The 12696-nt window shown below is 54.2% G+C and overlaps 6 protein-coding genes across 6 annotated transcripts; 3 read left to right on the forward strand and 3 right to left on the reverse strand.

Moving 5' to 3' along the window:
- Positions 1-22: 22 nt before the first annotated feature.
- On the forward strand, positions 23-1245 carry VTJ04DRAFT_6691 (uncharacterized protein; the record flags this gene model as incomplete). The annotated part of the gene is made up of 4 exons (XM_069364938.1): positions 23-115; positions 220-544; positions 659-718; positions 1145-1245. 4 exons carry the CDS (start codon positions 23-25, stop codon positions 1243-1245), a joined length of 579 nt encoding a protein of 192 aa, XP_069218715.1.
- A 305-nt stretch (positions 1246-1550) lies between these two features.
- VTJ04DRAFT_6692 (uncharacterized protein) lies at positions 1551-3059 on the reverse strand (the record flags this gene model as incomplete). Its single annotated transcript, XM_069364939.1, has 4 exons — positions 1551-2385; positions 2450-2591; positions 2653-2842; positions 2907-3059. The coding sequence occupies 4 exons, from the start codon at positions 3057-3059 to the stop codon at positions 1551-1553; spliced, it is 1320 nt and encodes a 439-aa protein (XP_069218716.1).
- A 1524-nt stretch (positions 3060-4583) lies between these two features.
- Positions 4584-5835, forward strand: VTJ04DRAFT_6693 (uncharacterized protein; the record flags this gene model as incomplete). Its single annotated transcript, XM_069364940.1, has 4 exons — positions 4584-4892; positions 5004-5199; positions 5266-5383; positions 5445-5835. 4 exons carry the CDS (start codon positions 4584-4586, stop codon positions 5833-5835), a joined length of 1014 nt encoding a protein of 337 aa, XP_069218717.1.
- Positions 5836-5990: 155 nt separating this feature from the next.
- VTJ04DRAFT_6694 (uncharacterized protein) lies at positions 5991-6917 on the reverse strand (the record flags this gene model as incomplete). Its single annotated transcript, XM_069364941.1, has 1 exon — positions 5991-6917. The coding sequence occupies one exon, from the start codon at positions 6915-6917 to the stop codon at positions 5991-5993; it is 927 nt and encodes a 308-aa protein (XP_069218718.1).
- A 491-nt stretch (positions 6918-7408) lies between these two features.
- On the reverse strand, positions 7409-8510 carry VTJ04DRAFT_6695 (uncharacterized protein; the record flags this gene model as incomplete). The annotated part of the gene is made up of 2 exons (XM_069364942.1): positions 7409-8232; positions 8327-8510. 2 exons carry the CDS (start codon positions 8508-8510, stop codon positions 7409-7411), a joined length of 1008 nt encoding a protein of 335 aa, XP_069218719.1.
- A 1746-nt stretch (positions 8511-10256) lies between these two features.
- VTJ04DRAFT_6696 (uncharacterized protein) lies at positions 10257-12639 on the forward strand (the record flags this gene model as incomplete). Its single annotated transcript, XM_069364943.1, has 4 exons — positions 10257-10708; positions 10775-11073; positions 11149-11384; positions 11458-12639. 4 exons carry the CDS (start codon positions 10257-10259, stop codon positions 12637-12639), a joined length of 2169 nt encoding a protein of 722 aa, XP_069218720.1.
- Positions 12640-12696: the final 57 nt, after the last annotated feature.

A 12696-nucleotide genomic window follows, 5' to 3' on the forward strand; every position in this document is an offset into this window, starting at 1 on the left:
CTGAGCCCTTGCAATAGCATCAATGTCAACCGATAGCCCAAATGGTGCCCTCGAGCCTACAATCTTCTATCTCGCGCTTTATTATATTCGGACCGCTGGCAACGTGAACAAATGGGTAAGTTTCATGGTCACCTCAACTTTCCAGAAATACATCTGCCCACCGCTCCAGATGGGCATACTCTGTCTTGACCCTAGACCTGATGGCATGTTCCTGGTCAGCATTGGAGTCTTATAGCGTTTGATGTCACATCCAGCAAATGGTATCTACACCATGCCATCGATGACGGTCGGGACGACCCTCAATTCTTTGTCGAAGCTCGAGAGTATGACGACCCCATGAAGTCCCGGTCCATGGTGGTCTGCCTGCAGCTAGCGCCATCGCCCGACACCCCGGTCCTCCAACGGGCAATCCGCAGTATTGAGTTTCCCCGCATGGTGGAAGAGGCTCACCGGGCGGGTGAATGGGGTATCTGCAGGGTATGGATCAAGAAAGTCCTCGGAGCGCTTGAGGACGCCAAGTGTCTCTCGTTCCCGTGCAGCATTGGTAAGAACTAACGAATACAACTAATACCTGAATCACCTAGCCTTCAACGAGCTCGCTGTTTGGTCCTGAGGGCATGTATATCATAGGCTAACTGACTCCTCGAATGCTCTGCAGATTGCCTTGAACGCGCGGCTGTTCGGCAGGCGGAATACTACTTTGCACGTGGGCTCCAGGGTAATGCTCCAGTTGTCGGCAAATACCAGCTGGATGATTGAGGACAAGAACAAGGTGTAAGATGCCGTGCCGAATATATACCTTACAACTGAGCCATCCCTTCCAGGGGACTGGTATCCTAGGTTCCGTCCGAACTTCAATCCTGAGTTAGGTTTATAGAGGGGCGTAGTACCTGATGTTACGCCTTTTGTGTTCATCTAGTTAATAATACATATTACCTAAACCGACAGCATCGAAAACACATGACATAGAATACGGCAGGAGAGGGTGATGAACCAAGGCAAAAATCCCAAGTAGTAATGGAATCAACTTTATATACAGTTATAGCCCAATAGATTTCAACCTACTGCATTATTGTAGGTACCTGAGTGAACAGAACTTCCTTGTGAACATGGTTGCCCTTTGCCAGTCCCATGCCAACTCCAGGCCATAATAGCCTAAGCATCCATCCAAACTGGTGGCAAATCACAACCCCATGTCGGTGGCATGTTCTCTCATATCAGCAAGTAAAAGCCCAAGGGGAATGATATATTCACTCCACTCGCTCGTTCTCCCATCCGCTCGGTTTGTTGTTGTCGTCTTGTTCCTCGTCCTTCCGTTGGAGATCTTTCACAATATATGTAAGATACTCCCGTGACCAGGTTGGTGAGGGTTTCCTTCTCATTCCCTTCATTGTGGCCTCACCTTGGATATATCGTTCTGGAGGTTCTCTGGTCGTGCTCCCCCTCTTTCTCGCTCTTTCACAGCCCTGTTCTTTTTCTTCTCCTCCTCCTCTTCTCACCTTTCTTTTGTCAGGTCCATTCCGTCTCCCTTCTCATCTCGAAGCCCCTGCTTACGCCCCCTTCCCCCCAAACCCTCCCCCTCCTCTTATTCGCCCCTCGCCTGCAACCGACTGATGATAACTCGGCAACGCCGCCTGCTCCCTATCGCGGTGCATCATCCCGTCCGAAACCAGCGCCGCCGACGCCTCCTCCTCTTCTGCTTCTTCTACTATCCTCCTTTCTTCAGCGGTGGTGATGGTGGTGGTGTAGCTCGGGGCGGAGTAACTTGGCGCGGGCTTCGCGATGGATGATGATGAGGAGGATGATGTCGCTGCTGTCATCGAAGGCTCTTCGGAGAGAATGGGCATGGACATGGACATGCTCCCCGTGGGGTGGTAGTGTCTTTGATACGTGGTGGGTTGTTGGTACTGTGATGGACGGTGCTGCATGCCGTCTGAGATGAGGGCGGCTTCGGCGGCGGCGTCTTGGTCGTGTGGGAGGGTGCTGAAGGGGGGTGGTGGGGTCGGGGGTTGGGTGAGTGTTGTTGATGTGGTTGGGGTTGGGGATGGTGGGTGCGGAACTGGACGGCGAGGAATGGCGGTTGCTGAGGTTAGGTTGCGGCGGGGGGTTGAAGAGGCTGCATAGGGGTTGTGGGAGCCGGCGAGAGAGGTGCTGGTGCTTCGCAAGGATGCGGTCCGTGTGATGATTCCCTCGCTCGGAGGCGGCGGTGGTGGGTGTGGTGATTGTTGGGAAGGGAGCGGGGAGGGTGAAGAATCGAGGACCTTGAGCTGGATGGCCTCGGCGCGCTCGAGCGACTCGAGCATCTCGTGGACTCGGGTGTTTTTAGTATACTTGCTCTCGAGGATGCGGAGGACGGTTGCGGTGATGGTGAACATGTAGGTCATGCTGATAAGGGGTTGGTGAGCAGGCGAAGACTAGAAAAGCGGGCAATAACGACACTGGCACGTACATGAGGCCATTGGCAATGACATAGTAGAGGCGCTCGAGGCTGCAGAGGTGGTCGAGCTCGCCGCGACGACCGGAGTTTTGGTCGCTGAAGCGGATAGTGGTAAAGCCATCGTGGGGTTTATTCTGGGCGTCACCAGGTTGGACTGGAGGAGTGAGACAGTTAGATAGATGAGCAAGCTAAGATGTAGGAAGGATGGCACAAACAGTCGTGGCGTGTGATGCCGTTGCAATGCTCTGGGAGACCAGCACGGGCAAGCATGTTGACTACTACAAGCAAAGCCATGGCTAAGACAACATCGCAGATAATGAAACCACTCATCCAACATGGTTTTCTGGGACGGGGTCTTCGTTGGAGGACAAGGGCGAAGATGGAGTAGCCAAACATGATACAGGCCTTGGTTTCTTGTGTTAGCGTTGGGGGCGATTCCGCATAGGTAGTTTCCGTGGGACAAACATACCAGGAACTCAAGAAACACCGTCTCCTTGGTCAGACCAAGCTTCTTCCTGTGTATCTGAAGAGTCAAGTAGCCGTGGGCTGCCATGGCGAGCAGGGTGCTCAGCAGTTGAGCCCAGCGGCCCACGGCCAAGTAGGATGAGAGATCCCAGCCCATTGCTGACGTTGGGAGGAGGACTTGTTGATCTCACGATGGTGAAGGGGCTCTGGGTTGTGGAGGCCAACTTCCGGATGGAAGCGGCGAGAGTTGATGTCGAAGGATCAAACGTGAGCTTCGAGGTCAACCAACAACTGACATGGAGACGGCGACACTGTCCAACACGGAACACAAAAGGATTCCCAGGCTTAAGTGCCGAGGCCACAGCGCGGGACGGGAGACAAAATAGATCAGGGCGGCAACACAATAACACAGCAGCGATAGCCAAGGGAATGAATCCAGGGGGGATGTCACCCTGAGGTGATGAGATCAGAGTCTACCCTCGGTCAAAACAAACGCAGAGGTGCAACCAGGCTTCGCGCTCAGCCAATGCGAGGCTCCTGTCGTGTTTCTTGGGACGAAACCCCGCGTGTGGGTGCCATGCAGCAGGATGACTGAGCGGGAGGTGAGGCTGTGCCTGTGACTTTTCGCCTGGCACATCCCGGCCCTGCGGGAGAGACATGACAAGGACATGACATCCAGTCTGTGGCTTGATGCTTGCTTCACATATTAAATCCAGACCGAAAAGACAGGTACCGACGGAGGCCAAGGGTTTAGTGAAAGCTTGGTTGAGAGTGGGACTTGGAGAATTGAAATCCGAGACTCGGTCGGGCTTATGGTGAAGTGTAAGACCGTTGGGTTGACTCCGAACAGACGGCTCCTGAGTGTAGCCGGTGCTGGTGACGGGGAGAAGCACCCACTGCGCTGGCCAGTCCAGGAATAACCGGAACAGCAAAAAGCTGTCAACCTGGAAGTATCGTTTCAGGTTTCGATCAGCCCAGGAACATCCCAGTTGATTCGTTCGAGCTACGAGCCTTCCATTGTTTCTTGTTGTTTTCTCGAGGGGAAAGAACGAGGTATGCTCAACTGCTGGGCTGAAGAGGGCCGAAATGGGGTTGCGCCTGCCCTCCTTCGCCCTCCGCTGACGCGTCATCGGCATGTTCCGGCCAAATAAGCTCCGGCCGTTGGTGACCGGGGAGGAAGGCACAGCCCCAGGCCGATGGCTCCGGACCCGCTCCGCCGAGACACAGGTCGCCTGCTGATTGGTCGCCCAGCGGAAACCGCCCTGAGAACACAGGGAGACACAGTGGAACACAGCAGCTCAGAACCGGGAAAGCACTGGAAGAGCGGGTCACTTCCATCCTCGTCAGCAGTCAGCAGAGGGAAAGCACGAGCTGAGACGAACGTGAACTGTCCGTGAGGGGGTCCCCGGGCAGGCACACCTGCTGCCTTGTGTTTGGCAACTGACCACGTTTTGCTCAACTCCAACTTGGCGTTTGTTCAACACTGGGCTGACCTAAACATTGGCCAGATCTCTGCATCTCGAATTCCTTGAATCTTGTCGCAGCATTTCGATTTGCAATCCGAGAAACATCACAGTCTGTCGTCGTTCCTGTCGATCCTACCGGATACCTCATCCGAGGTTCGACTGACCAACTTCATCCCCGCCTCCAGGTCCGCCAGACCCAACCTCCCGACCTGAAGATGCGCCGCTTCTCCCTCTTCAGGTTCCGGCGATGTCCCCGCGACGACAATGAGGCCAGGGACGACGCCGCCAATGACCTCGACACCGTGGACGAGAAGCCACGGCCTAAATGCCGCCGCGACTGCTCCGCCATCTGGCTCACCGTCCTCCGCCTTCTCCAATTCTCCTACTTCGCCTTCGCCTATTGCACTCTCCGCGCCGCCCGGAGGTCCGGTCTGTTCCACCACGGCCATGGCCATGCGTCTTGGCGAGATGAACAAGATGAGATGCCGCACCGCGGCCATCTAATACATTGGGCCAAGACTCAGGTACGATTCCAACCCACCATACATACGGTTCTGCTCCGTGCGGTGTGCTACACGGCCGTCTAGGACAGGGGACAGAGGATGACTGACTGACTATGTGTTCCGGCTCTCCAGTTCTCGGCAACCTTGATCTACCATGCTGCTGTCCTCGTCGTACCGTGTCTCCTCCGCCTGGTGCGGGCGAACCGCAAGCCCGTTGCCGGCCTGATCACCCTGTTTTTCGACGGCGTCGCCATGATGGCGCTGCTCAATACCCTTATCATGCTGGATGGAGTTCACGAGAAATCGTGCCACAGTACAGCAAATAGTGGTATGTCGTCCTGTCGGCCGTGGTGGTATTGCTGCCTATGCATGTTACTGACACATGATATTGTAGAATTCGATCTGCGGGAAGTGTTCAAGTTTGGTGGTCACAATGATCAGGGTGATGATGCCGGCCGCCGTGATGTGTGCCGGTCCCTGGACGTGACGTTCGCACTTGGAGGGGTCGTTATGTATGTTCATTCCCCTTCCAATGGTCCGTGATACATGTCTGTGCTAACACCACCTCCTTAGCTGGTCGTACTTCGCCACGGTCACGGTTACTTGGTGGCGGGCGAAACGGTCGTCCCCATCGGAATGCGACCACGCCGAGTTGCCCGGCGATTTGGAGCAGGGCATTCGGAATCCCGATCTTCCCGAACCTCTTCCCACTCCACCGACCCCTCGTGGCCGGCATTCCCCACCGCCTCCGTATCCCGAGGTGGCACCGGTCCGTCCGAGCTTTGACCGCCGCCCAAGCTATGACCGGCCGCCTCCGACCCCGATCACTCGCTCCCGTTCGTCTACCGAGACCATGTCATCGCTGGGCTATGAGCGCTATCTAGTGTCAGATGGGTGGCGCGCCCCTGAAAGGCCACCCGAGTACTCGAGTAGGCCACCGAGCCTGCACCACGCAGTGTTGTGAGCGGGGAGGCAAAGGGGGGGCCCTGTGCTGGAGGTGTTTTGGTTTCTCTTGTTTTTGGATATGTTCAAGCGACGTGATACCCGGATCTTCTAATAGCTTAATGATGAATCCATCCATCTCTCTTCTGGTCAAACCCCGCAGAGCCTGCTGCGTGCTCACTTGGCCGCGTCCTCGCACTCCTCGTCCGGCCACCTGAGCGTCCATCCAGTGACCGTCTTCCGCACTTCCTCGTCACCGGGATCTTCCTCAAACAGCGGTCGCTCCGTTTTCTTCTCGAGCACCTTCTCCACCACGAACCCTTGCTCCCTGGCCAGATCAAAAAACGCCAGATCCTTATGCTGCAACCAGGGCCGGTAACTGGTGAATACCACATACGCTCTGCTGTCCTTAGACTTCTTGAGCGTACTCCGCACCGATTTGAGCATATTCCCGTGTTCCGAGTGCCGGAACAACAAATCCGCGAGAATCAGCAGATCAAACCCCTTTGCCTTATCCTCGTCGTCCAAATGTTGCAACACCCTCCCTGGATCGGCACCCCAAACGTACCCCTCCGCCGCGATGTTCAACCTCGTCTCATCTACCTCGTCCTCAGAGACTCCGGGAATCAACCCGACGCACCCTTTCACATTCTTCCACATCACCTCCACCAGCTCCGGGTCGGGGTAATCCGTCACGACCACTTTCTTCGCGCCGAGCGATGCGGCTACGAGGCTGGGCAACCCGGCGCCGGCGCCCAGCTCGAAGACGGTTTTACCCGCGACGAGGGAGGGTTGGGAGTAGAAGAGGTCGGCGACGACCCGCCCACCGTTCCAGAGATGGTGGGCTTCCAGCGGGGAGTGGCCGACCAGGTGGAGAGTGATGGTGGTGGTGCCGGAGGGGGAGGTGTAGCTGGTTATTTTGGGCGGCGGGGTTGGGGGGTAGTAGTCTGCGGGTTCGCGGAAGAGGGTGAAGTCGCCTTGTTCTTCTTCCTCGGAGTCGGAGTCAGAGGAGGTGTTGGCGGTGGTGGTGGGTTGGGTGGTTGATGGAGGTTGTTGTGAGGAGGTGGGTTGTTTGGTTTCTGGGTTGAGGGCGGGGGTTGCCATTTTTAGACTGTTTTATATTTCTGGGTATCTTGCTGAGGAATTTGGTGCAGCGTTTATAGAGTAGGGGCAAATTGGTAGTGGATCGGTGAAGTTTTGTCACTGAGAGGTGAGATGGTGTCTGGTGTTGAGTGAGCGTTGAAAAGTTGTGTCTGGGAGGTAGTGGGGTAAGGAGAGGTGGGGGGAGATTTAGGAGGGGCTTCAGACTTACTATAATAGGTGGTAATTAGTTGGCCGGGCGCTCCAACTTCCATCCATCGTAGCGAGATGCATAGGTGGTAGGTAGGGCACGATTTAAACATGGGCTCTCTGAGAAGCCTGAGAAAGCAAATTGGCTCATTTCTGATGTAAAAATGGATAATTGAAGTCTCCGACCTCTTCCAAACCGGCCCTTGTTTGACGCATGAACTCATCCAGATCCAAAACCCAAGTCCTGTCCCGATCCTTTGAACCACATTCATCCCTCCCTGATATTACAGACTCTTCTCCCTGCCTCATGCTCTAATCTTCGATTGGTGGTGATTGCCAAATAGATTGGCGAAAAACTCGCAAACTTTCTCCCAGATAACCTGAACCGTCTGCTTGACACTCTCCCAAATCTGCCGCATCTTCCACTTGAGATACTCCAGCACCTTTTCCCAGGGAATGAAGAAATACAGAGTCGCCGCGGCGAGGTTCACCCCGGTCCCGATGGCCGACATGGCGGCGGCTCCGAACGCGCCGCGGCAGATCAGAGACACCAGCCGCATGCCGAAATCCCCCTTCAAGTATATCCCGCCGTCGCGAAACGCCATCAGTGTTCCAGGGCGGGGAGCGCCGCCGCGTCCTCCGACAACTACCTTGGTGACGAGGTCCTTCAACGCCTGGGGCGGCTGTTGCTGCTGCTGGCGGAGGTCGGATGCGGACATGCCCTCGAGCATGCCCATGATTTCGGCGGCTTGCGACTCGGTCAGGTTCTCGTCTTCTTCGAGCGAGCAGTTGTCGAAGTTGTCCTGCAGGGCGCCGGCGTCGATGGTGCAGCCGTGCCCGTAGGTGATTCGGTGCCCCTTCGGCAGGTCGGCTTGGTTCCCCTGGATCCACTTGTATGATGGGATTCCGCAGAAGGTCGAGTCCGGCGCGATCCAGAGTGACCCGGGGTTTTCGCCGAAGCCCTTTCCGCAAGGGTACACAAAGACTTGCTTGACAGCGTCGGGGATGTGGAAGTTGATCGAGTTGACCTTCGTGCTGGCAATGAGATAAAGCTTGCGGATCGCTTCGAAGGATAACCCCTCGATCTTTTCTTGAAGTTGTTCTTTGGTCGTGACAAAGACTTTAACTTCTATAAAATATTGAAAAGAGAAATGGGTTGCGAGAAAAGTTATTAATAGCGACCAAATGCAGAACAAGAGTGAATGACTATCGATCAAACGTACCGAGAGTTCCTCGACACTTCATCCGCTGTACCATATGTTCCATAGCTCCCCTATCCTCCGGCGTCACCACTGCAAGAATAACGGTCTGATTTCCGTCATTGTTGCTTTCAATTTCACCCCAGACCGCCTCGACCTCGTCTTGATCTCCATCCGTAGAAGACGGCCAGTCAGAATGTTGGGTCATCGTGATCGACTTTGGTCGAAAGCAGCAAGGAGAATTAAAACGGCCGCTCCACGAGGTGGGAGTGGTGGGTTGGCTGGCGAAAGATACTTGACATGAACAAAATCGAATGACACAGCTTGGAGCACACAGGGGACTGAAAGAAAATATCTAAGTGATCAAGGGGCGTCGTGTCGGAGCGAGAGGTCGGCAGGAGATTTAATACAGCATTAGGTAGGGACGTTGGGACATATCAATGGCTCTTCCAACACTGACACGTTGACAACGTGCGGGAAACAGTATTCACTACAGTGAATGATGTTGGATTTCCTGTATAGTAGGGTGGTCCTGTACAGTAAGATGGTTATCTGATACGTTGCATAAGCGCCTGGCCCCTCCTTGGATGTATGCCTCCGGATGCAATGAGGCCTGTCACAGCTCGGTCTCTTTGATCACAGACTACCCCGCGCGCTTGGAACGGAGTATTGTCGCGTAGAATAGGAATCCTTGATCAAGTGCATCAGAGGATTCTCCTGGGGCTCCATAACACAGGGGTAATTGTGACAGGAATTGAGGTTTCTGTGGCTTGTTTCTGCCAAGACCTCAAAACCTCCTCGCCACTCCTCAAACGCCACTCTCGGAAGGGAACCGAGCACTGTGACCCTACTTCAGAACCCTGGCCAGGTCTGGAGTCGGGGACCCAGTCCTCGGGCCTACCATCCGATCACTGCGTGTATATAGATAGACTCACTACCTCGCCCCGAGGGCTCAGTTCAGTTCCACAAGCACAAAGCTCAATTCAGTCGCTTCCTCCATTCCTGCCCTGCTCAATCGAGCAGTTACCCACTCTTACGTGTCACAGTAATAAATGGTCTTTGATGTTATTCATCTCTCTTGTGGCTGTCGGACCCAGTATTAAAACCCCTGCACCATAGAGCTTGTGGCATGCCAACTGTTGATGCGGATATCTGCTCACTGATAAGGGCTGTTTAGATTGGTAGCTACCGACCTGTATTGGGTTATTGGTGTTTCAGACATTCAACTCAAACAGATCGATACACCTACACACCATCGATCCCCTCTGTCACCTTCCAGGCATAACTCTAGGTATTAATATCGATGTCCTTCCTCATCAACCTTTCAAGACCTAGAATCAAGGCACTGGCTGAGCAGCCTATACGGTGGTAGATCTCTTGACATGAGCCTCGAAGAGCGATGATAAGTTCTATTCACTCAAGGGCATCTGATACCCCTGACAGTTCCGCACCTGATCAATATGAGGTTCTGGAACATTGTTAACTCGGGGTATCAAACTCCCGGGACTATCGTATGAGAGGCTAGAGGTGCTTGCTTATGTCAGGTTGAGGACATGTCGTACCTGACAGGACGTCTTGTTGCCGTGGCTTACTGCTACCTGACAGTAGTAGCCTCTCAGCTCCGAGGGAGTTGGGTCCTACAAGAATCGACAACGGCTGGTATTTCGTAAGGCTGCCTTGTTGGCAGCTTTGGTGATGGCTGGTTCTTGGCGAACGGCCGTGCAGAGCCTCTCCTGAACGCCTTCAGGCGGCTTGTGCATTCACCCCGCACAAGGCTCCGGCACAGCATGACTCACGTTGGCCCAAAGTGCATTTCTTGATCCCAAGCATACTAATATTGTCAAGCACAAAAGCCTGACAGATCCGCTCGTCGGCGGCTCGTGCTCGAGTTTCGTCAACCTCAAGGATCCGCTTCCGACTTGGTATGATTGTCAAGTGAGCCACGAGAGCCGCGATGGCGGAGACCCTCGGCGCGGTGGCCAGCGGCATCGCCGTTGTCCAGGGAGCACAGATGCTTGGGAAGGCGATTGTCCGCTTGCGCCAGCTATGGAACGAAGTCAAAGACGTTCCAACCACGATCGAAGACTTGCTGGATGAACTCGAACTGACCGCGATGACCATGGCGATCCTGGAAGACCAAGTCACGACTTCGAACCTGACAAGCTCACCAGAATACGCCTCCGTATCAAGCATTCAACGCCAGGCCACCGAATGGTGCCACAAGGTCCACAAAGGGTTGGAAAACATTGTCCTCGACCTTGGGTCTGACATCGCCTCGACCAAAATGACGAAAAGATTGAAGGGGACGGCGCGCGTGGCGTTGAAGCGGGAGACGCTAGAAGGCTACCAGAAACGTCTTGACAGAACACGTCAGTTTTTAAACACTACTATGCTCCTTTATCAACAGTCAGTGCTGCACCTCCTGATCCGGAATCTCGAAACGCTCCAGACTGATGCAAATTACAAAACCAGCTTGTCAAGAAAAGAGCAGCCGGTGCTTGTTGCTGCAGAGGTTGTCCGTGTTCTTGAACAACGGCTCCTCACTCAGTCCAGCCCCAACGACAAGGGGCATGAAGAAAACGGGGATGAAGAAAAGCTCACTCTAGTGGCGAAGGTAGCTGAGCCTCTACTAGCGGAATCATCAAAAATCAGGACCGTGGCCTCTCAGCGAAAAACCAAGCGTTGCTATTCCAGCGCAATACTCGAACGACTGGGAATTATGCGATGTGAGATCGAAGAACACAGTTCTCAATTTTCTGCCTCTACCAAATGTGAGCCCATACGACCCTTGCCTGTGAGACGGTTGTTCACAGTGAATGTTATTAACAAACTCGGAACTTCTCAAGCCTACAAGCTATGCTTCTCACCTCCAAGATGGCTCCTCAACAAGGCCTGGGAGATCCAGCTTTCCATGGCATGCTCCGGTTGGACCTTTGGTCTCAGGACATATGCTACCGTGCCTCAGGACTCCGTAGTCATTAATACCCTCTTATCTGGGACCTGGGACGAACTGTTTGCATTGTTCCGCGATGGCCACGCATCTCCATTGTCAGTGTTGCCGGATGGCTGGACTTTGCTGCACGTAAGGACATGATGTTTGGCAACATCCAACAACGACAGACAAGCTCAGATTTCATGGCTGACTCACCAAGCAGCTTGCCATGCTCAGGCGCAGGGACTTTGTTGAGCCGCTTCTGCGGACATACTTCCGTTCTTCCGACCTACTCCTTCCCGATAGGGTTGGGAACACACCCGTCCACTTTTATTGTCTGGGGTGTTTGGACGACCAATCCGTCAACATTGCCCTACATCGGTTGATGATCTCAATGGGCGTATACGACGACCTTTATTTAGATCTTGTTGCTCGTCCAACGCACGCATGCCACACCTGGGACGAGCTTTCCCGATTATTCATGGCGCAAAGCTTTGAGCAATTTGAATACTTTCGGGCAAAGTTCTTTCCTGACTTCTACGATTGGCCCATGGATATCCGACTCGAATACTTTCCAGATATTCTTCGCTCTGATAATACGGATTTCAAAACAATTCCCCGGTTCTTTCGCGACACCGACGTCTTCTGTGCCGAAGACCTCAGGCGCGAGTACGAGTGGGGCACTCCCTTCGGGCTTGTGGAGCGGTGCTGGCTCTATTTTGCGGAGGGGACGCTCTTCCCGTGGGGAGAGACAAACAACAGGCAATGGGAAGGGATACGATGGCTATATCGTGCCATGGCTTCTGTCTTGGATCCCAGCGATCTCACTGCCCATCTTCAAGATGGCCCAAGGATGGAAATCGTGCGACTATTTTACGGCAAGTGTGTGAATGCACACTGTCCGCAGCACATTCGGCAACGAGCTTCTAACGACATTACCCAAGATTTGGCCACTCGCACCTGGACAGACGTGGTGCGAGAGCTACTACGCCTTCGGATGGAAGACCTCCAACGCGCTGGGCATGATCTTGTGGCATACGGGCAGGCCATGACGGATGTGTACCGACAACACCCCGGTAGCTTGCCGATGGCCCCGCTCAGGGAATGCTATCAGGAGGGTGGGAAATGGCGTTCCCGCTTTTGCTGGTATAAGTTGAAAAGTCTGAACTATGGTCCCAGCCCCGAGGATTGGGACTACGTCTGGGATATTTACCCAGACGATGAAGAAGATAATACGGATTTAGAATTGTCCTCATCAGACAGTGAAGGCGATACAGGGTCAGAGAGAAAGCAGCTCATGCCTGGTTCATGGGTGGATGACGAAGACGAGGGAGACGGGAAGCTCAAGGGCGCTGGAGGGGAAGAAGCAAAGGAAATCCAGGTGTCAAGCCTTGCGAGGGCTTAAGTCTAGGTGCAGAAAAAGGCCACAGCAGAGGGTTGGCGTGGTCGCATGCCCGAACTT

The sequence above is a fragment of the Mycothermus thermophilus genome (genome assembly GCF_041956435.1).
Source record: "Mycothermus thermophilus strain CBS 625.91 unplaced genomic scaffold VTJ04scaffold_4, whole genome shotgun sequence".
Classification (NCBI taxonomy): Eukaryota; Fungi; Ascomycota; class Sordariomycetes; order Sordariales; family Chaetomiaceae; genus Mycothermus; species Mycothermus thermophilus.